The sequence below is a fragment of the Perca flavescens genome, chromosome 2, assembly GCF_004354835.1.
Source record: "Perca flavescens isolate YP-PL-M2 chromosome 2, PFLA_1.0, whole genome shotgun sequence".
Classification (NCBI taxonomy): Eukaryota; Metazoa; Chordata; class Actinopteri; order Perciformes; family Percidae; genus Perca; species Perca flavescens.
In genome coordinates, this window is record NC_041332.1 from 11,503,097 (window position 1) to 11,527,442 (window position 24,346).

The 24,346-nt window shown below is 39.4% G+C and overlaps 1 protein-coding gene across 1 annotated transcript; it reads right to left on the reverse strand.

The window, feature by feature from the left end:
* Nucleotides 1-5,151: 5,151 nt before the first annotated feature.
* On the reverse strand, nt 5,152-21,544 carry gaa2 (alpha glucosidase 2). The gene is made up of 21 exons (XM_028564797.1): nt 21,268-21,544; nt 20,098-20,221; nt 18,904-19,467; nt 18,092-18,237; nt 17,751-17,916; nt 16,953-17,049; nt 16,196-16,315; nt 14,557-14,675; nt 14,208-14,339; nt 14,013-14,123; nt 13,760-13,873; nt 13,585-13,669; nt 13,356-13,473; nt 12,756-12,889; nt 11,667-11,818; nt 10,748-10,896; nt 10,510-10,651; nt 10,326-10,424; nt 8,785-8,949; nt 7,481-7,627; nt 5,152-6,261 (listed from the first exon to the last, which is right to left on the reverse strand). Exons 2-21 carry the CDS (start codon nt 20,188-20,190, stop codon nt 6,196-6,198), a joined length of 2,919 nt encoding a protein of 972 aa, XP_028420598.1. The 5' UTR covers nt 20,191-20,221; nt 21,268-21,544; the 3' UTR covers nt 5,152-6,195.
* Between the last annotated feature and the right edge of the window lie 2,802 nt (nt 21,545-24,346).

The following is a 24,346-nucleotide window of genomic DNA, read 5'->3' on the forward strand; positions in this document are numbered from 1 at the left end:
AGCCCACAGCCACTACCAAAAATGTTTTTCTAATTATTTTAAGCTTTTACGTTATATATTGTTGCTGCTAAATTATATGTTCTGCTGAGTTGATCTGCCTATATGATTGTTTAAATGCTGCTCCACAGAATTCTCCAGATTGCTAGGAATAGTTTAAAATAGTTTTTCTTTCAATACAATTTTTTCTTTTCTTTTGGCACATTTAAGAAAAACATACCAGTCAGCTACCTTCAAAAAACACACCACATGTAAGTTGTGCGCAATTATGTAATGTAAACCTCTCAAAACCCACTCAGAAACAAAACAGAGTGTGTCCTCTATAACATATTTACATGATATATATAAAGCAACATTTATTTAAGGCTTATAATATGGAGCTATTTTAGTTAATGGAGGATAAACTGTAAACCAGTTGTGGTTGTTGCTTGTGTAAGTGTCCTGTCCTGTCCTGTCCTGTCTGGGTGTGTTGAAGGAGGTGGGTGGTGTCTTTTCAATAAGTTACCTGACACCTGCACACATGCTCTGTTCATAAAGGAGCAGGTCGACAGCAGAGCAGCATGTTTTGTTCATACTTTTCAGATACTTTCCACTTACTTCCCAGTCTTTTCTGCTCCTGTTTATTTGTCTGTATGTTCGCAGAATGAGCCGCAGATTTCAAATAAATTAGGTGGAAAGTTAGGTCATGGGGGAGGGAGGGGGGGGCAGGGGGAGTTATAGTTACTGGTGTTGATAGCGCTACCTGTCGTATAATCATCAACAATTCCCATTTTGCAGTTTTTCCAACATTTAATCTTTACAATTTTTTTTATTAAAGATTATTTTTTGGGCATTTACTGACAAAAAGTGACAAAATAACACCAACACGTTCCTATTTACATTGTTGTGATTTATAGAGTGACAGCGTGTACAAAAAACAACGTAACATGAGACACAGCCGTCTTCTAACTGTAAACGAACCGGGAACTATATTCTCAGGCGGAAGAATATAGTACTTGGGCGGAGTGATATGCTCGCAGCAAGCCTGTCTGAGAATATAGTTCCCGGTTTGTTTACTGTTAGAAGACAGCTGTGTCTCATGTTACGTTCTTTCTTGTACACCCTGTGACTATACAAATCACAACATGTAAATAGGAACATGTTATTTTGTCACTTTTGTCATAATTTGGAGCAGTAGGCTAGTTGGAACCAGTTACCTGCAGGATCTGTGCTGGGCTAAGCTAATGCTGGAACCGTCAGACAGCGTTACAGCACGCACGGAGATGAGAAGGGTATGTATCGACTTGTCTTACTCTGGGGGTTACGGTGAATAAGATAAAGTCCCAATAAGTCGGCGTGTTCCTTTAAACATTATGAATTAAAGCTTGAGATCAGCAGGCGAATCTGATGGCTGAGGGATTGACTGGACTTTCCTGTGATTAAGAGTTATTGTTTGCACACGAACGCACGCACACATTAGCACGCACGCACACACACACACACAAAAGAAGAGAAGAGCAAATAGAAAGTAAGAGTAAGAAACGTAAATCTGATAAGAGGGTACATATTTGCTGGTCATGTCATGAAGCAACAGGTCTCACCACACCTTTGAGGAAGGTGAGGAAGGTGTAAAGGCCAAATCTAGACTAGTGAGTGTAACACTGACTGAACAACCTACAGAATACCTACCCACATGCACAATTTTGACTTGAATGTTACCATGTATGACATTTTTTTCAACTTAATCATGACAGAAGTCTAACTCGAATCACAACCCTAACCCCTAAATGATCCTCAAACGTCAGGATATACTGTGACTTGGGCTTTACAAAACTGCGGTCTTGATGGAATAAATATAAAGTGTATGTAAGGGGGCACACACACTATAAAGAACTGTAATTTGTGTGTTGTTTTTAACTCATTAAAAAAAAGACACCCAGAGAGAAAAGGAAAGTAACAATTGAACAATGACGCTGCTTTTAGCTTGTTATGACCCCCCCCACCCACCCACCAAGACTCACACAATAATCTGTCAAAAATGATTAAAATCAGATTGAACATACTTAAACTTTACAACAATATGTAACACATTTTTTGTAAAGCATATTGTGAAGCTTTCTGTATAAAATGTGCTGCACAAATGTGATTCAGGCTGACCTCAGAAAGCCACATTATCTTGCAACAATGGGATTTTCCTCAAAACGTGTAAACCCCTGACCCTGAATCACTTTTTTGCTTTCATACATTTCAATTTCGTTTCCATTCCTCCCACGTATACATTAGGAGCATGGTCAGTCAAATCAAACATGTACAGAATCCCCTTTAAGTCCTGTACTTTGTCTCTCTCTCCACATGCCGACCATACAAACACCCCCTACGCACACATACTTAATCCTCCCAAATCCAGACAGGAAATGCCCTCGTCAGTAGAGCAGAATGCTTTTGACAGACCCCCACTGCTCTTTCTCTTTCTCTCTCTGCTCCCTCCTCCCCGTTCTGCTGAATGATATATGTGCCCTCCACAAACTTCCATCTGGAAACAGTTTGCCTGTGAACGTTTGCACAGGGCCAATAAAAACATGTCTATCGCGAGTCTATCAGTAGTGGAGGATATTTCAAACCCACTATACAGTAAGAGGGGATATATAGGACAAGTTGGTTGCTTTCACTTTCTGGAGCTATGTGGGCTTGTGTGTGTGTGTGTGTGTGTGTGTGTGGACAATCAAATACTTGTTTGGTGTCATGACTCATGAGATCCAGTCAAAGTCTTGGCTTGGTGTTTCTTTCACAGTTTGCAGCTTGCTTTCGGGTTAGTTTCTATGGAAAGCAGCACACAGACATTATGTAAGTTTTTTGAAGAGACAAGCTAATTTAGCTCAGTTCTCAGATGACCCGCGTGTCTTAATGAGAGACATCCTGATACTCCTCTATCTACACTACATAACTGCTGGGTTTAAAACACAGAGAGGCTGCAGAGGCATGGAGAACTGAATAAAGGGAAACACTGACAGAGAAGAAGGTAGAGAAAGAAGATGTGATCAAAATATCCCTTATGCAGTAAAGACAACAGGAGAAAAATATGATTTCATATATTAATATTGAATGTGTCTGTTAATACCAGAGGTGTCAATTCCAGGTCCAGAAAGTAAAAGTCCTGCCATGTGTTTATTCCACCAATGAACTCAGCCAGCTGATTTCACTACTAATTAGTGAAATCAGCTGCTAATTAGTAAAATCAGCTGGCTGAGTTCATTGGTGGAATAAACACATGGCAGGACTTTTACTTTCTGGACCTGGAATTGACACCTCTGGTTAATAGAGATACAGAAATGTGTGAAATATACAATCTTAACCTTAGGAACTGTTGTAAAATAGATAAGGTAAACATTAACCACACATCTTGCCGTTTTAAGTCTACGAAGGTTGTGATTCACTCTACAGTACAACAGGTATTAAAAGATAAGCGGGCCATATTACAGTAACTGTAGTTTAACCTCATACTCTTAGTTACTAAGTACTTTAGACCTGTTGTGGATTAAATACCTTTTTATGCTTTGGTCAGAGTTGTAGAGACAGGGAAGAGAATTTGTTCAAAAGTTTCTACTTTCGAGTTCAAACCTGAAAAAGAAAAAATCAGCTTTTAAGCAATTGAATCTGACATCCCATAATTTGTAGCCTTTGGGGAAACAACAGTATTTGTTGTGAGGAATGCCAACAACCATCACAGCATTGAGAAAGTGCGTCCTCTGGTGGCACCTCTGCTTCAGCATCTCAAGGTTCAAATCCAAATGCAGACAAGATCGAGATAAAATGTATTCAAATTTAATCTGATGATCACAACCGGGGCTCAAAATTGTACATTTTAAATGGAAAACAAAAATTTTTCTTTGCCATGAAACTTTAAAGAGGTAGTTTGGATCTTTTGAAATGGGGTTGTATGAGGTACTAATCCCTAGTCAGTGCGTTAGCTACAGTAGATGGCGGCCGGCACGGCCCCAGTTTGGAGAAGCAGACAGGAGTACCGACTAAAACTAATTAAAGCTTTAGTGCGTACATTTTTGATATTAATGAACGTCTGTTACATTCAAGCCGTTGCCAAATGAGTTGCTACAAAGCTAATTAAGACTATCAGCTCCACACAACTCTCTCTGTATTTCTCAGTACGGCTATGTTCAGAAGATTGTGTCGTCCGGCGACTTTCCCGCGCCGAAACTGGAGTGAAGATAATGACCTCTGAAGAGTCCATCCTGGGGGGTGTGGGGGCGGTGCATGATCACAAGGCTTTTACCAAGTGGACGCGCCAACAGTTTGGTTGCATTGCTTAGAATTCTTCATGGGGGTGACAGAAACTATGCGCTATAGCTTTAAAATAAGTTTAAGTGCACACTGGCCTGGGCTGTGTGCCTATCGGCAGACAGCCCTTTATTACAAGGAACTGAAGCCGTTTTCAAAGCCACCAGACTCCTTTGACAAAAATGGTCATTTTACCTTGCAGAACATGGGAGTTGCTGTTCTAAGGCTGCCTCGATCGGTTCGTTAAGTTTGTGTTGTTGTGTGACTTTGGGGTTTTAAAAAGGTTAGGACCCAACAAAACTCAAACAGAAGAGAATGATATAAAGGCTTCAGTTCCCCGTCATAGAGGGCTGTCTGACAGCAGGTTAAAGCGGTGAAAATATTCTAAATATATCCCTTTAAACTGTCCCTTGAATAGCATTGAGGTCAAGGCAATTTTAATTTATATTTTCTTTACCTGTTGTTGCCCCAAAAAATGCCTGTCATAAAATAGAAGAAAAAAAAAAGATCCAGTATAACTGCAGTCGCTTTCATATTGTTCATATAATTAAATTTAAGCAATTACACAAAATTCCAACACAAGGACTCATAATAAAATACAGCAAATTTTTAGTCACAATTTCAGTTACTTTAATGTAAATGACCGTAAAATATACTCTGTAGTATTGGTGTCTTTACAAATAATTTTTTTTACTACTTTGCGTGGTTTGCTTTACAGCACACGTGCATTGATGATTTGCTTTGAAGAAAAAAAAAAAGGTGCAAGCTTTTTACAGCTGCAGCTCTGTGAGAAAGACAATAAATTCAAAGCAGATTTTCACAGCATCAAGGTCAGATTTAAGCAAAATGAACTTTGATCTTGAAAAACTTCACTCAACAAGCTTCATAAAAGTATCTTTATGTTTTAGTTTCATTCTGTCATCAGAGGGGTCAGAAAATTCACAGTAAAATGATTGCAGAACACATGGCTGGTCTAGTATACTGTAGTTATGCATGAAAGTACCCCTCATGCATAGCAGTACATCATATATCAGCAATGAAAAAAAGGCTCACTATATAAAGCGGAACAAAAAGGATCATCTGGAACAAACCCAGAGATGCTCAAAAACACACCAACAGGAATCATAAGGCACCTGTATCTACCTTTACAACACTGCAGTAGCAATTAGTGCAAAAATAAGCTGTAAACAGTATTCAAGCACAAACAACAAATTAAATCATGAACTATTCAGAAAGGTAGACCATCCTCTCTTTCACTTATTGCACATACTCTGCTTATGGGAATAAAAAAAGAAAAGAAAAAAAGAAAACGCAGATTTGATCTATGAACTGAAATAAATGTGAAAAAGGTAGCAAGGCATGCTTTTTGTTTAAATCAGTGTTAAGTTATCGACCATTAAATTAGATTTTCCACACACACATTTAAAGCAGTGTCCAGACTACTGAAGGTCAGAGGCTGTGTGTTGTTGTTTCATGAGCCTTCATGGGTTTTTGTCAATTTTTTAAACGTCACACTATCCGTATGATTAACAGACTTGACCTCACTCACTCCAGAGACCCTGTTTATCTCTTCTGGCAGACTGACCGCTTGTTTTTATCTCTGTACTCAATGACTATGAGGTTAAAGTGGTGAGTCTCGGCTTTAAATTGGACGGTGTTTGCAACCACATTGGATGAAGAGTTTGGAATTGTAGCCCTTTTTTGTAGTCCCCTATGGTAAAAAGGTCTACGAGTCCTACTTTGTTCACTCAAAACAAAATGTGAAAATAAGCACTTTACCCTTTTAATCTCATATGTGATCTGGAGTACAGAGTCAAAACATCACTGTCCTGAAACGTATAGACTTCACTTTGTACCAGCTTGGGACTTTAATAGCCAACAGCAAAGAAAACCAAATATTAAAAAAAGAAACCAACAACATCCGATTCAGAACATCCAGCTGATGGTGAAGTTCTGACTGAGGTTGAGACCGAGATCTGCAACTGTTAACACCTGCAGAGAGAAAACACATCATTTCAGCACAAAGAGTTTCTTCATTCTGATTAAATAACTTAGTACATTTGCCCAAGTACTGCACCTAAAGTACAATTTCGAGGTACTTGTACTTCCCTATATTTTTTCGTATTTCCATTTTATGCCTCTTTATACAGTAGTTCTACTTCACTATATTTCAGGAATATTCTACTTTTTACTCCCCTGCGTTTATTTTACAGCTCGTTACTTTTCAGTTAACGATTTTACATTAAAAAAAATAACAGTTTATACAATATGTTGTATGCACTTTGTGCTACATTTACATGAATGAAAAGTGCTGTATAAATACCGGTAAAGTCTGTTTGATGTACACTACCGGTCAAAAGTTTGGAGTCACTTAGAAATTTCCATTCCACTCAATTATAGACAGAATATCATTGGAGATCAGTTGCATTGTTTTTTTTTAACCAGGGCAGCAGTTTTCAGATTACATTATGTGCTTACATAATTGCAAAAGGGTTCTTCAATGTTTTCTCAGGTTGCCTTTTAAAATGATATCAGATTAGTAAACGGAATGGGCCTTTGGAACATTGGATGAATGGTTGCTGATAATGGGCAATGTAGATATTGCATTAAAGATCAGCCACCAACTCAGATCAGATGGTATTCTGTCTATAATGGAGTGGAAATTTTCTAAGTGACCGGTAGTGTATTCGCCACTCCTTTTTGGGTGTAAATTCTTAATTTAAACATTAAACTGGTGCATTATCAAAACTATTTGAGGGTTGCTTTCTTGCTTGTACAATTTACAGCATAAGTTTCCTGAGAATCTCTTTTTTGCCCAAGCAAAATTGGTATAATGTTATCGAATACCATGCAAATTGGAATCAAATCGATTTTGAAATTCTTGGCGATACCCAGCCCTTGCTTTTATTTTGAATGCTGGACTTTTAACATGTAATGGAGTATTAACAGTCTGGAAATGATATTAACCACTGCTGTTGATGCATGAATGTAAAATAAACAATGACAGCTGAGGACAAAAAAAGATTCCCTACAGGAAGTAAAACTAACAATGGCTGTATTTATGTTTAATTATATGGAAGACCCCTTTATTTAAGAGGCTTAATTCACCTTCTGTAAGCTAAAATACATTGTGCTGAAGTGACTCGTCATTAACATTAAGCACAACGATAGTTTTCTATTCTGTGAGTCTGTCGTTGACCCCTGACCTCACCTGGTTGGCTCTGTAGGTGAACGCTGCATCTTGGGAGTTCACCAGCACTCTGCTTGGTTTCTGCTTCACACCGTAAAAGGCGGCCGTCTCCACGGTGATGTATGTGGCCTCCACGTTGCTGTGGAGCACCTGTGATGTCATCACGTTCTACAAAATAAGCATATGGATGGTATGGTGTAAGTTACATCGCAACACTGTTTTCAAAACTAGATATTAAAGCTGCCCTATTCAATATCTTTTTTTTTTTTTTTTTAAATTTTGGCTCAAAGTAATCAAGCCACAGACAATTATTCCCCTCAGCTCTATAGTGTTTTAGTGTATCTCAGCTCATGGTTTTATATCCAACAACTTTTCTGTTTTGGTTCACTCTCACTGCTCTCATCAACCACATTTTTAAGCCACAGCTGTTTGTTTTTTTTGTTTGTTTTTTTAAATCAAATAAAGCCCAGATAAACCCACCGTACACTACCTGCCCAGCACCAAACGGTTAGCAACAAGCTAGGAAACACTGTGGATCAATTAGCTGCTCCATTTCCTTCAGGAGTAGGTAGAGACCAGAACAGAGCTAAAAGCAGTGTGAACATTGGATCCGGTGTACAGAGAAACCACTCAAAATAAATGCTAATGCTGTGTGTGTGTGTGTGTGTGTGTGTGTGTGTGTGTGTGTGTGTGTGTGTGTGTGTGTGTGTGTGTGTGTGTGTGTGTGTGTGTGTGTGTGTGTGTGTGTGTGTGTGTGTGTGTGTGCACACAGGTAAACAGGCAACTGTTTGGTAACATATTTGCTGCAACTAATTTAGAAGAGGATGTCAGTTTTGTTAACAGCTTTTTCTGCTGCCCCCTAAGTGGCCAAAAAAAAAAAAAAAAAAAAAAATACAGTAAATGAAAAGTGCTCTACAGTAAATTCTGTTGGCCAAATATACACAATGTGCTTGACGTGAAATGATGTGCAGTGTGGCAAAAATGCCATTTTCAATTATTTTAACATTGACAGCAAATAGCTAAAAGCTTCTCGGTAAACATGCCATATTCTAAAAATAAAATAAAGGGCGTTAATGGACTTTGCTGAAGAGAAGGATGAGACCTCGACCTCAGTAGACCAGAAGGCATTGCTCCTCCTACATTTGGTTAGGTAAGTTTCTCTTCATCTATGCACAATACCTTGAGCTGAAGCACTCAAGATCAGTTGTTTTTTTTAACAGGCAGAGAAATGTCAGACAATGCAGGCTGGAATGAGCCATTGGTAGTAATATTGAGAGTGGATTCTTTTTTCTTCTTTTAAGTCAAAACTAGTTGATTGTGAGCACCTGCGTGACATTGAAGACGATGTAGGAGTATAGGTTGTTCTCGTAGGTGTCGAGGCTCTCTCCGTCGTCCCAGAAGAGATCGCCGCTGGCTGAGCCATCGTCGGAGAGAGCGGAGACCAGATGGAGAGGCTGACCGCTGCTCACCCACAGCGTCAGGTTGGGCGCCTGTGCACCCAAAAACATGAAAAGAAACAACTGTGGCATTAGAAACTCCCGATTGTAAGCTATGCATTTGTCAGATGCAGACAAATGTCAGGAGTAACAAGTATATAATGTATAATCAAGACAGGTTTGGTAGCTGAGTGGTTACAGCGCATGTCATAGAATTCCAGCCTTGGGACCTTTGTTGCATGTCCTATTACTCTCTCTAGCTACCCCATTTCTATACTGTCAAATAAGGCAAAAAACAATCAAAAAAAAAAAAAAAAAAAAAAAAATGTCAATGGGCCCTATTTCAACGATCTAAGCGCACAGCGTGAAGTGCATGGCGCAGGTGCGTATAGGGCTTGTCCAAATCCACTTTTGCTAGTTTGACCGCGGAAAAAAGGGTCCGGGCGCATGGTTCAAAAGGGTTGTACTTAGTGTCTTCATTAATTCATAGGTGTGTTTTGACATGCAGCAAAGGAACCGATCCTGCAGCTGCTGCGACAAGGACTGAGCCTTTGTACATGGGGCGCACACTCTACCAGGTGTGCTATCCAGGTGCCCCTAGATCTTAAAACTTCAGGGGGAAGTGAGTAAATGTTTGTGTACAATTTAGGGAAACTGACCCTTTAACTGAATACCTTATTACATACATCCTCTGTGTTATTTGCTGGTGCAGGGACTCTTCTCTCTTGTCAAGTTAGGGCAACTATAGGACTATGCAACTTACAACTTTTGGTCACAATCTGTGTCAGACTGCTAATTTTCACACGTCAGATGGTGTGACGAATGCCCGGTGAATCGGAGCCAACATGTCAATATAAGAAAAACAGATGCATTAAATCAACTCGCATCATCCCCTCTCATGTTTTGAAAATGTTGCAAGAACAATAAACAAGCTTTAGCCGTTGCGCTGGCAGCTCTATGCATCGAAAACCTCCAAAGAGGAGGAGGAGATTTTGGACACTGAGACTTTTGTCTGAAATACACTGTAAAGTCTAAAAAGGAGCCTTTGGGTAATAATTCAGAAAAAAACAAACACTTGAATTACTTATAATGTAGGGCTGCACAATGAATCGCAATAAGGACTAGTGCAATATCCAAATTGCAGACATGTCCCAGTCTACAAATCCTCTCCTACGGACTAAAGAAAAAAACTGATCCTTGAAGAAGAAGAAGGAAAAAAAAAAAAAAAAAAATATATATATATATATATATATATATATATATATATATATATATATATATATATATATATATATATATATATATATATATATATATAAAAAAAGAGAATAATGATACAAAAACGATCATTCCCTCCAATATTGTGAATTGTATCACAAGATCAGTCATAATAATCACAGCATATGGTGCAGCCCTATTATAATATTTACCTGAGTTGGTGTAATAGAACCCTCACGCAAATGCAGGTTGATCTTATCTAGAGGTGCATGGAGTCGAAGGTCTTCACCCTTACTGTGCAGAGAGTCGCCCTGGGAAGACCATAAGCATACTGTTTACTCCACGTTGTTCCTGACTCATACAAAACTGTGCACTGATTGTTGGTGTGTGTCTCACCGTGTAGTAGTCATACCACAGACCCTCTGGGAAGTAACCATCCACATAGTCAACTCCAGGATCCAATACTGGCGTCACCAATAAACTCTTCCCCCACAGGAATTGTTTGTCAATCCCATAGGTTTTCACATCTTTTGGGAACCTTTAAAAAAAAAAAAAAAAAAAAAATCATACAAGATACATACAGTAAGACAAAGATACCTCCTAGTCCAGATAAAACAACAAATCAAATACTTACTCAAACATTATTGGCCGTGCGACAGTGTGTCCGTGTACATGTGCGTGATGGAAGAGAGTGTAGAGGACGGGGTAAAGTGAATAGCGTAGCAGCAGAGCTTGCTTCATGGCTGTACGAGCCAGAGGGCTGAACGCTGTCGGGTCTTGAGGCTGCAAATTTAACAACAACAACCAAAAAAAAATAATACAGTTAAAGAAAAAAAAAAAGTAACATTTCCAAAAAGGAGTAAAGGACAGACTAGCTCTTGAGCATTTTTTACCCACTGCGCTCTGTGTTGATGTTGGAGCAGTGCTGTTAAGCACAAACCTATTAAATCATGAACTAGGCTATATTCAGAAAGGTAGACCATCCTCCCTTTCACTTATTGCACACTTTCTGCTTACGGAATAAAAAAAAAAAACTCTTGATCTATGAACTGAAATGGTGAAAAAAAAAAAAAAAAAAAAAAAAAAAAAAAAAAAAAAGGTAGCAAGGCATGCTTTTTGTTTAAAATCAGCATTAAGTTATCTACCATTAAATTTGATTTTCCACACGCATATTTAAAGCAGTGTCCAGACTACTGAAGGTCAGAGGCTGTGTGTTGTTGTTTCATGAGCCTTCATGGGTTTTTGTCAATTTTTTATCTTTTTTTTTTTTCACACTATCAATATGATTAACACAGACTTGACCTCACTCATTCCAGAGACCCTGTTTCTGTTCCGACAGCTTGTTTTTTTTTTCTTTGCACTTCAGCACATTAGATATGAACTAAATCCATGACTATGAGGTTAAAGTGGTGAGTCTCGGCTTTAATCTGACAGTGTCTGCAACCACATTTGATGAAGAGTTTGGAATTGTAGCCCTTTTTTTATGCAGAGTTCCCTACGGTAAAAAGCCACAAGCATTTTTTTACCCATTGCACTCTGTGTTAAGATCTTACCTTCATGTCGATGGCGTTGTGGTTGCGTGTGAAGGGATAGAAAGCTCCCAGCTGTGTCCAGCGGACACAGAGTTCCTCCTGCGGCTCCTCGCTGAAGCCACAGATATCTGCTCCCACCAACGGGATGCCCAGAAGGTTAAAGGTCAAGATACCTGAAGGAGACAAAAGAGAGGTGGGCAACATCAGGAGGACATGGAGAGGATAAACTTGAGAAGGATCAACATTAGACACTAAAATAATGGAGAACCAGTTTCAAAAATAGTAAATGGACAATTTCATCCACAATTCTAAGAAATCTTAAAATACGTGTGTGTTACTCTTCCTCCTCATTGTACTGTAGTTGACAGAATAAGTACAGAGTAGTGTGTGCAATAAAACATGTGAAACCACAATGCAGATCTTTAGAAACGCGCAACCTTCAAATTAGCAGTTATGCAACAACATAAATGTGTCATAAAATTCTATAAATATATATATATATATATATATTTTTTAAATTGCATTTGTTTAACAACATGGCAATGATACTGCTATAACTTTAAGCTGCTTTCATTTAATGTGGTCCACACAGCCACAAAGACGAGGAGCAACATTGGCGTTCATTTGGAGACACGTTTTTGTTCACTTGACAGCTCTACGTTTCAACTTCTACCTCAACTTCTCAGAAACATATCTGGGGCTTTAGCTGTAGCTCCTTAGCTAGATTAAGCTTTTCTCACCAGCTAGTTGCTAACTTGGTCGGTCAGTTGGTATAAAGTAGGTTTATCAGAGTATTTTTACTGAAATAGTTGAGACTAAACCATGAATAATAAAACAAAGTCAATAAGGCTGAAATATAAACAAAAAATTCCCAAACTACTTCAAATTACAAATAGGGATTTCATTGTACAAAAAATATAAAATGGAGCTTCAGGGAAAATAAACTTTGAGGTGTGGTGCTGGAGATGATTAAGATTATTAATTAATAAAGCAGAATCTACAATAGAAAAGGTTATATTTTTGTGAGAACTTTGATCATCACCTCTTCCCTGCCAATCGACAGAGGCAATAGAATGTTAGATACGTTCTTGTGTAATACATGTGTCAAACCTGCTATAGAAGTGTACATGTCTTTCCACTGGCTCCGGTTGTCTCCCAGCCAGTGACCAGAGTACATCCCCTGACTGGGGAAGGTGGAGCGAGAGATCACAAAAGGTCTCTTTGCCACGATCCTCTTCAGGGCGCTGGACAAGAGGACACAAAAGCATAAAAGTAGATTTAAGGAAAGGATCATGTAAAAAAAAAAAAAAAGTGTTCAGCATGGTGTGTGTGTTCGTTCTCGTTTAACTACATTTGTGGGGTCCAAAAACCAAGAATACAGTATACTTGTGGGGTCCAGACAGCTTTGTGGAGCCAAAATCCTGGACCCCACAACATTAAAGGGCAGTTTGAGGGTTAAGACTTGGTTTTAGGATTAGGGTTAGAATTAGGATATGGATATGGTTAGGGTTAGACATTTAGTTGTGATGGTTAAGGTTAGGGTAAGGGGTGCTAGTGAATGCATTATGTCAATGACGGGTCCCCACAAAGATAGTGAGACACTGTGTGTGTGTGTGTGTGTGTGTGTGTGTGTGTGTGTGTGTGTGTGTGTGTGTGTGTGTGTGTGTGTGTGTGTGTGTGTGTGTGTGTGTGTGTGTGTGAGGTGTTGACCTTGCAGACGCCTTAGCTTCCATAAGTCCATAGAGGCTGTGCATATTGTAGTGTATGGACTGCTTTTGCTGTGCAGTGGCACACACAGTTTTGGCTCTCAGCAAACCTCCCAGTATTCCTAAAAATATTTTTAAAACCCCCCACAATTTAAACATTTTGACAATCATAAGCACTCTGTAACGGTGTATATTTGTTGTGGTTTTTGTGCTTTTAGCTTGAGATCTCCTACCGGGCGTGTAAGGAGGATTTTCAAGACTGCTTGATGGACAGCCATTGGTAGACCCATCCAGGAAATTTGATGGCTCGTTCATGTCCTAAAAAACAGATGAGACAAATGTCAGAAGAAGATATCAGGAAATGCAGAGAGTTGGTGCTTTAATTGCATCTCCCATTTCCATGCTTACAATCCATAGTCCATCAAATGGCACCTTCTCATAGAACCTCTGAAGGTTGTCGTGCCACCATTCATGTGTCACGTCATCAGAGAAATCGGGATATGCTGTCAGACCAGGCCACACCTTGGAGGAAGAGATGGAGAATCGTATTTCTAATACACCCCTAATGTTTTGTTTTGTTTTGACAAGACAGGACAGAGGGGAGAGTAGTAATTGTGTCTTCGGATGAGCTCATCTGTGAAACATCATTACAGTGTCTCACCTTCCCAATGAGTGTTTTTCCTTCAGAGTCTTTAATAAAAACGTCCCTCCTCAGCCCTTCATCGTACGGCCAGTAGGAGCCCTCAGGCTGTATGCTGCTGATCCCTGGGTCCTGCAGGTTAAGACAACTGTCATACAAACACGCCAGATCAGACAACACACGCACATATGACAGCAAAAACAAACTCCTGTGTACCAGGATCATGACGTAGCGCTGGTCGTGAGCGTGCAGGTCCTTGACCAGATCGGGCAGCGTGCCGAACTTTGTTGGGTCAAAAGTGAAGTCCAGAAATTGGTCCATGTAGTCAATGTCGTTCCACTGGACGTCCTGTGAACACACACACACACACACACACACACACACACACACACACACACACACACACACACACACACACACACACACACACACACACACACACACACACACACACACACACACACACACACACACACACACACACACACACACACACACAATTTGACAAAAGAACGGGGAAAGAAATAGTGAGACACAAACAAACAGTCTGCTGGGTCAACTTTACCTGGGGTATCCCATAATTCCTCAAGCTCTTGACAACCTCCCAGGTAGAATTGCTAGTGTGGTAACCCCAGCGACAGAGATGGTAGCCCAAAGCCCAGTAGATGGGCATCGCTGGGTAGCCTGAGAAAACATGGAGGGATAAGTAACAGTAACAAATGCAGGAATTGAGGCAAACCGAAACAAGCTCTGGGGTTAACAATTACTTACACATTGGACAGAGCCATAAAGCAAAAACTAGGAAGACCAACCTACACAGCAATGTTCTTTTGAGTGTTTTACTACTTTTCTTTGGGAATTAAACTGCCAAAACTGACCCAGAGGCAGGCTGAAGAGAGATAATTAATGGTAATTGTATTCATCCAGATATTATAGAAAGTCAATCAATGGATTCTTGCTACTATTCAAAACTAGTACCTCAGAATGACTCAAACAAACAATCTCTTTAAAAAGGTTCCATATATGAGACTCAACATTAAGCCTAACCCTAACCCCTAAGCGAACAACTATTTGCTACATAAAGATATAGTGGAGTGATGGCATCCTGAGCAGAGAATTAAGTCAAACCCTCTCTGTGTGTGTTCGTTCTCTCTTTTGTGTGTTCTTTGTTTTGGCAGCCGGTCCGGCCATGCGTGCATGTTAGTGCATGAGAGTCCCTCCCTTTGTTGGACCACCCGCATTTATAAAGAGACTAAGAAAGTGACCTCCCACACAGCCTTGTAAAAGCGAGATGACAGAGTGCAGTTTGAAGCGTTCAGCTGAAGGCGACCCGGAGTTGGCTTTTCTTCTCGCCAAGGGAGAGGGGGAGGTTTGGCCGTTTGTTTTGGTCTGAGATGCTGGTGCTCTATTGCGACATCTAATTCTGAATTTCGTATATAGAACCTTTAACCTTAAAAAAAAGGTGCAGTAGGTAAGACTTATAAAACTAACTTCCTGTCATATTTGCTGAAACTAACCCAATGTTCCAGTAGAACTACATGAAGCAGTAATAAAAAATAAAAAAAAACATTAATTCTCACTTATGGGGGGAGGGGCTTAGGAGACCGTTTTGGGCTTTAGCGGAAAGGGGGGGATGGACTGAGAAGTTGTCGATGTTCAAATTCTTTGGCTAAGTCCTGGATTTTTTTTACAATCCTACCTACAGCACCTTTAAGAGTAGTCTATATCCACGACTTCCATTTCCGGGCTTGTTCAGATGCCACCAGAAATTTCGCCAGATGTCCGTTACCTTCCTCTTTCTTTGAGTTAGAATTTTAAACTCCGGTCGAGGAATATGGTTAAATGCTCCTCAGATCTCTGCAGGGTAAATCCAGACAGCTAGCTAGACTATCTGTCCAATCTGAGTTTTCTGTTGCACGACTAAAACAACTTAATCGTACACCTGTTCCACCAAAAACAAGTTCCTTCCTGAGGCTATTTTGCAGAGGCGCCGTTGCTCTGTCTGGCGCTTAGCGCTGCCCAAGACAATTGTGATTGGTTTAAAGAAATGCCAATAAACCAGAGCAAGTTTCTGGCAGTGCGAGACTATTAACGGAGTAAACGTTGCAAAATGCAAGTCTACAATCTTTGTATAGTCTGCAAGATATGAATATGCTGCAGTCATGCAGCTACAACAGTCCCACACCCAGCAGACTCCTACTGACCTATGACTTCCACATACTGTTCGATCACCGAAGCAGGATCAGGACCAAGGAAAACGTAAAAGTCAAGGATTCCACCAATAGTGCGCCAGGTGAGGGCTGGGGCGGGCTGGAGCTTCACATCTGAAGAAACAGAAAAACTGCTGATGAACCATTTATTTGTAAGAAAATCCTTCTGAAATAGCTACAATAAGGAACCCCTGAGAAATGCATGTCTATGAAGCTAGAGAGAATTTAATAAAGAAAGTGCATGGGATATATTGAGTAACTACGAATAAAAATGTACAGTTATATACATATTTTAAAAGAAGCTAAATACCCCAGCTCATGAACAACATGTATGGTTTGTGGAGCAACAGATGGAAATACAAGAACAAAACATCCATCTGCATTAGAACATTAAAAGCTCGTCCTCAACATTCCTAAGATGAAGGCAAAGAGAAACCAATTACGTCAAACTTTGACTAAGTCTGTAAACCAATTCATTTCAGTTAGCAACGCTCATCTTTGTTAGGAAACACAACATGACCTCAAAATTACCTCTTCGCAAGACACTGGAAAGATGATATTTACGGACACTACAGTCACACGTTGATGACAATATTGCACAAATTGCTATATAAGGACTTCTGTTTTTATAGTTTCCTAATGTGTCATCATATGAACTGTTGGGACACTGTAAGAATCAGTTGTCAATGTGTATTATTGCACATAGTGAAACCTGAAGCAGAGGAAGTATTAGAGTGACTAGCAGACTGACCCATTGCGTTGCTGTTCAGCAGGAAGAAGCCGTGCGCCTTCCCTCCATCCTCCATTGCCAGGTAAAATGGATGAGCTCCATATAGGTTTGTCTGTTCCTACATTGTAAAGAGAGACGCAATTAATTTGATCTTTATACTGACTTAAAATCCTTCCAAGGGAAGGATCTTTTGTGCTTTGGCATCGGATTAAGTCCGAAACGAAAATCCATTTTAAGTCTATTTATTCCCATTTCAGGTACAGCGACGCAAAAACTGTGTACGTGTGTCTGTGGTTGAACTGGTATAGCTACCAGTATAGTATAGCAAACAAGAAACTAGGGGGTGTCAACAAAAATTATCAGGGGATAAACAACCTAAATATGTATGTAAATAAATGATACCACTCATAATGTAGGTAGGCCATCTCATACTAATAGAACAAAGATTTGGTCTATATATATATATATATATATATATATATATATATATATATATATATATATATATATATATATATATATATATATATATATATATATATATATATATATATTTATATATTCACAGTAAATGAATCCTACAATCTTATTTGTACAAAAGGTTAACTGTACATTCAATCAAGTCACAATGCTAAGTCCGGAATGTCATTTATGGTGGCAGCCATCATCTATGTTATTAAATACATGCATGCTTTTCATGCCATGGCAATGTCAAAATGTCTACTGTGAAAAAGGTCTATCAGTTGAATGTGAATATCTGTGTCTGTGTCTAAAATGTAACTATAAACAGAACAATGACAAATGCAGGAATTTCCATACCATAGGAGGCACATCTCTGGCCCACATGGTGAGTGTGTTCCAGTGCACATCATGCAGAAAGGTGGAGCGGTGCTCACCCAGGCCGTAAATGAACTGACTCTGCAGGGAGGTGGAGAGCTGGAGAAACTGATCCGCATAGAAGAGAGGAGCCACTGTGGTGTTCAGACTAGCAGGAAACCATTGAAAGGAGACAGTTTTATATTGTTAATTATTATTTACGGTTTCAAGTTATTTTCACAACTGAATGTGCTTTAAGAATTTGTAATATAGAATGTATGTTCAGTTATGACTATAACCCTTTCTTCACCTGACCAAATGTAGCCTATTCAAGTGAGACTTACAGCACTGCTCCTGTAGAGCTCCTCTTCACAATGAGACCAAATGGCTGCTTTGAAAACTCTACGGTGTAGACTGGACTTTCTGCCTTCTTGGGGGCAGCGGGAACAGAGATCGGAACCTCGAACCGTGAATTGGAGGGGTCAGTAATCTAGATTGAGAAACATGAGAATACAATTAAATTACAGACCAGAGAATTTACAGTGGTATGTAATACAAACTAGATCAACTGACCTATAACAGTTCATGACAGATTTACACCCTCCTAGGTTTAATCATTGAGGATTGGCACGGATCTTATTGGCCAATAAATTAGTTGTTTGCTTACATGACTGTTAAGTTGATGAGATTTCTCTTAACCTTTTTTTCATAAATGCCAATAATAAAAAAAAAATAAAATAGCCTTGCATTGCTAGACCTATGTCCAGAGCAAGAGTTGAGTCTAGCTTGTCTATTCTGGGATACGGGATAAATGTATTTTTTTTAAACCAATCACAACCGTCCTGGGCGATGCTAAGCCCTGGATGCAGCAATGGTGCCCTTGCAAAACATGTCAGGCTTTATCCCAGCAGTGTACATCGGTTGATCCAGACTAGTATGGCAATGATGTCAAAGCTTTTTAGCTACATTACTAAATATTCCTACTCCTCCTAACATGCCTTTGATGAGAATTGTTTTATATTCCATCGGTAGGATTACATGTACGTCCTTAAATACAAGCTAGATTATTTATAATGCCAAGTCCTCCGCACAGTAAAGTTCTTGTTCAAACCGTGTGACCGACTGACATGACTGAATATGAACCTCATACACTCACCCTGACACGTAGCCGCGTGTCTGTCTCATGACGTATCTCCACCTCTAGAGTGAGGATATCTGCTGGGTAGTAGGTCTTCACCTCCCTTACGAGTGTACCTTTCTGCCCCAGCGATGTGTCGTTTAGTGACACAAGCGAGTAGGAAGGGAAATCCTGTGGATAGAAACACCACGGGATACCATTTCTCCCTGATTGGCGGGTGGCAGAGGAAGCAGGGATGAAGCAACAGTTCCTTGCCTCACACAACTCTCGGGTCACAACCACCTCTCTTTCAGGGTAGCAGTCAAACCTCCACGCCTCAGGGATTAAACTGCAAGCTTCGCGGCGGGAAGTGGCTGCAGCATCGTTTACTCCTATGTCTATTTGAGAGTGTGGTGTTTGTGCACCGGCCGGTGACGGTGGTTTGTGTGGCTGTTGGTTGGACGGTCGGTGCAGCCAGAAAACCGTGCCCAGTAGCCAGCCTCCACAGAGGAGCAACAGCAGGCAGCCAATCAACAGAAGGCCTGTGTTGATGGAGCATGGCGGCCTCCGTGGAAGCAAGGAGGCTTCCTCTGGCTCCCGAACCTTAAAACAAAACGAGGAAATCAAATATACAACACACTCAGAAAAGCAACCAGGAGGAATCATATTAGTCCCTTTATAGTGTAAAAATATAAAGGGATTAGAAAGGCAGAAATAACAGTGTGTTATAGACTAAAAACATAGAAAACAGGTTACACACAAAAATAATCCTAAAACAATCTAAAGTGGCACCTTAAAAACGACCTAAGAGCTGATTTTTTTTTTTATTAATCAATTAATTGTTTGGTCTTGACATTGTTTATAAGAAATTTACCTGATGAAGGTCTGAGACCGAAACGTTGTATTTTTCTTCTTAATAAATTATTGCTTGCTCAATGGTCAGTGTGCGGGATTTTCTCTAAACTTTTTTCAAAGGAAAAATTACATTCATAATTTCCTTAAACTCAGAGTGATGTCTTTCAAATGTCTTGCTTTGTACAACCATAAGTCTAAAACCAGTACAGATTTAGTTCCCTATCACATCAGTCAAAGAAAAGAAACAAATCCTCACAATTGAAAAGATGGAACTAGAAAATGACTGCATTTTACAATAAAGATACTTTTAAAACTGAATGCAGATTGTTTGAGGCAGAGGAAGCAGCATACATAGTATATATACAAATATGAACTCACAGAAACCTCTTCATGGACAGGACGAGGCTCTTCTGACAAAAGTGCACTGGAAAACTGAACATCTTCAGGGTTCAACCGCTTGTAGGACACCATCCTGATAGTGTGCGATTGTCAAAGCGAGTGACTGAAAGCATTAGAGAGACACCGAGACAGCAGAACAAAGTTCAGTTAGATAGCAAATCTCATTTCCTGATGTTTTGGAGTTGGTCGGAGAAGTGTGTATGAGTGAAGCAAAAATGACCGATTGATTTTGATGGTTTCATTTCAACACTATAACAAAAGGAATGATGAAAGAGAAAGCAGAAGAGGTGCATAAAACAAACGATTGGACTATAAAGCAGTGGTGGAATGTAGAAGTACTTGAGTTCTTCATACTTCTCCACTACATATATTTGACAGCTTTAGTTACATGAACAAATACATTATGATGTACTATTTTGGATAACAATAGTTAAATTCACAAGTTACTCAGGTGTATATATATAGTAAAAAGAAGCAATTAAAGTGGTATTAGTCCATAAATAATTATAATCCAATCATGCAATATTATTCTGAAATGGGCCATTCTGCACAATGAGTACTTTTACTTTCTATGCTAATACTTTTGAACTCTTACTTAAGTAAGGTTTTGAATGCAGGACTTTAGCCTTTAAAAGAGTATTTCTACACGGTTGTATCACTACTTGTTGTATTACTACTTTCACAGTAAAATATCTTCATCCACCACTGCTATGATGGACATTTTTACAAAAGGTAGGGATTCAAGTACAGCATTTATTTAGGATAATTAGAGTTAACACAGAACACTAAACATTTAACGTTAAGGACATATTAAACGTATGTGCCATAGCTGAATAATATTATGTAATGGTGAGGTATTACGAAGGCCCACACTAATATGACGTGTTGCACATTTTGTCCAAAGAGCATCTGGTCGTAGCTAGCCATGCGTGTGAATGTCAAAGTTCACCAGGGAGACATATGGCCACTAAATAGATTGCCGATTTGGCTGACAAAATATTATAGTTAGGAGAGAACATTAACCAGTCGCCCTAGTGGAACGTTATTGTAGCAACGTGTATTAGCGTTAGCTAACTTTAACAGCAATGTAACTTTAGCTAACGTGAGCTAACGTGAGCTGACAAGGACGTTAACATAAGCATCACTTACCTAGATACCCTTTGAGTCTCACAGACACACACAAAATGCAGCACACAGAGCAGTTTTCCCTTTAAATCAATGTTTCGTTAGCTAAATAATCCGTAGCGTTGATAACCTCAAATGGCTGCATAGTGTGCGTCTGTTTATCTTCATGTCATGTTCAATACACCTCGTAATTTCGGGGACTTCCGTTTGAAGAACCTGCAACAACCTCTTACGCTCAATCAGTGCTGCCTACAGGAGCAGCTTGGGTTTTGTAAAACCTGTAATCGACAGTCTAGCTCCGTGTGTGCTGCAGCAAATGCAGAGTCAACGAGAGAGGATTTCACGTTCTGAATAATATCACAGTGAGCAGACTAGCTTTAAATAAGCTTTAAATGGTAACATTTCTTAATCAGATAGAAATAAGAATTCATGACCAGTAGTATACAATAGTTTAACTGCATGAAATATAAATAAGTCACGCCATTTTATATTCTTTCTGAGAACATTTGTAGTCAAATTTCTCGAAGGTTCAAGAAATTATATTGATAAAATAAAATATTGGTATAAAGTGTCTCATTTAGCCCAGCAAAATACACAGTACATAATCCTGGACCTGGACACTGTTATGTTTGCAATTTTGTGTGACCTAATTTTGCTGTATCCATGAGCTGTTATTAATTGCTATTTCTGTGAAATGTGGATCTCCAATGTTTTTCTGTATCTTTCGGCAAAAAAATAACACCTATTCCTGTACCCCTTTTCCACACATGTTCAAGTCGCTATGGGCAATCATACTGTAATAAAATATGCAGGGTTTCATGTGAACCCAAGACAAGTGAATTCATTTCACAGAGGATTTATGTGAACACTCGCTTGATCCAGAACATGCATCATGCATGGTAACTCAGACATGATGGGTGTAAACTGATTGAGAATATTTTTAACTTTTTTTATACTTATCACTTTAGTTAGAAACCTACTAAAATATACAGTACAGGCCAAAAGTTTGGAAACACCTTCTCATTCAATGCATTTCCTTTATTTTCATGACTATTTACATTGTAGATGTCACTGAAGGCATCAAAACTATGAATGAACACATATGGAATTATGTACTTAACAAAAAAGTGTGAAATAACTAATTTTAGATTCCTCAGTAGCCACCCTTTGCTTTTTGATAGCGCTGCAAACCCTTGGTGTTCTCTCAATGAGCTTCATGAGGTAGTCACCTGAAATGGTTTTCACTTCACCATCCTCAGAAATCGCAAGTTAACAGCAGCTCAGATTAGAGACCAGATGAATGCCACACAGAGTTCTAGCAGCAGACACATCTCTAGAACAACTGTTAAGAGGCGACTGCGCGAATCAGGCCTTCATGGTCAAATAGCTGCTAGGAAACCACTGCTAAGGAGAGGAAACAAGCAGAAGAGATTTGTTTGGGCCAAGAAACACAAGGAATGGACATTAGACCAGTGGAAATCTGTGCTTTGGTCTGATGAGTCCAAATTTGAGATCTTTGGTTCCAACCGCCGTGTCTTTGTGCGACGCAGAAAAGGTGAACAGATGGATTCTACATGCCTGGTTCCCACCATGAAGCATGGAGGAGGAGGTGTGACAGTGTGGGGGTGCTTTTCTGGGACACTGTTGGGGATTTATTCAAAATTGAAGACATACTGAACCAGCATGGCTACCACAGCATCCTGCAGCGACATGCCATCCCATCCGGTTTGCGTTTAGTTGGACCATCATTTATTTTTCAACATTACAATGACCCCAAACACACCTCCAGGCTGTGTAAGGGCTATTTGACCAAGAAGGAGAGTGATGGAGTGCTGCGCCAGAGGACCTGGCCTCCACAGTCACCGGACCTGAACCCAATCAAGATGGTTTGGGGTGAGCTGGACCGCAGAGTGAAGGCAAAAGGGCCAACAAGTGCTAAGCATCTCTGGGAACTCCTTCATTTCAGGTGACTACCTCTTGAAGCTCATCAAGAGAATGCCAAGAGTGTGCAAAGCAGTGATCAGAGCAAAGGGTGGCTACTTTGAAGAAACTAGAATATAAGACAGGTTTTCAGTTATTTCACACTTTTTTCTTAAGTACATAATTCCATATGTGTTCATTCATAGTTTTGATACTTAAGTGAGAATCTACAATGTAAATAGTCATGAAAATAAAGGAAATGCATTGAATGAGGTGTGTTCAAACTTTTGGCCTGTACTGTAGTTTGGCTCAATTTTTAACCAGAACACATTTTATGGTCAGTGTCTACAGTAGATGCCTTTTTAATGGTTTTAAAAATATTTTTAAAACTTTTTGTCCATATATTTGTACCTCTTGTACATAAACTCCTCTCAGAAGTCAGAAATCCCCACACAGAACAGTCTTTAGTACTTTTACTTTTATTCTTCAGTATAACATGTCCCATACAATAAGACAGAGGCAGCAGTGGGCAAAATTTACCATCTACATGGCTTTAAATTATTGCCTTTTGTATCACAGTCTTATAGGATGACTCCTTTTATTCACAATAGTTACTTGGCCTTTAAGAGTTTTCTAAACCAGGTGAACCTGATTCATGATTTAGTTGTTGAACAACACAAACCGAGATACAGATTAATCACCAGTAGGGCAAAATGCTTTTGGCAAAAGACCATGATGAATATTGTGATCCCATTTCTTCGTTACCAGCTAAAATATTTCATACCCCAAAAATTTTATTCCAGTTTCACCTGATTCGTAGACGGCCTATTGGCCATTGTAACGTCAGATACATAAACAATTACTCTTCAATCCAATGTCCACATACACGATTAGTTTGAATGACAAATACTGCATGGAAAAATGTGAAATCACTAGGGCTGCCACCTCATCGACTAAGATTTCTTTAGTCAATTAGTCATTTTTTATGCTTATTCATGCTTAATTTACTCATTTCCAAGAAACTTCTGAGCACATTTGTGGTAAACCCAAGATTTAAAGTGGTGCTTTTGCAGGATTAATTGTGGAGAAACTCAGTTTTACAGATGGTTAATTAACTACATTTATATTGAGCTTTTCTAGTCTTAACCACCTCTCAAAGCGCACAACTCTGTCAATTAAATCA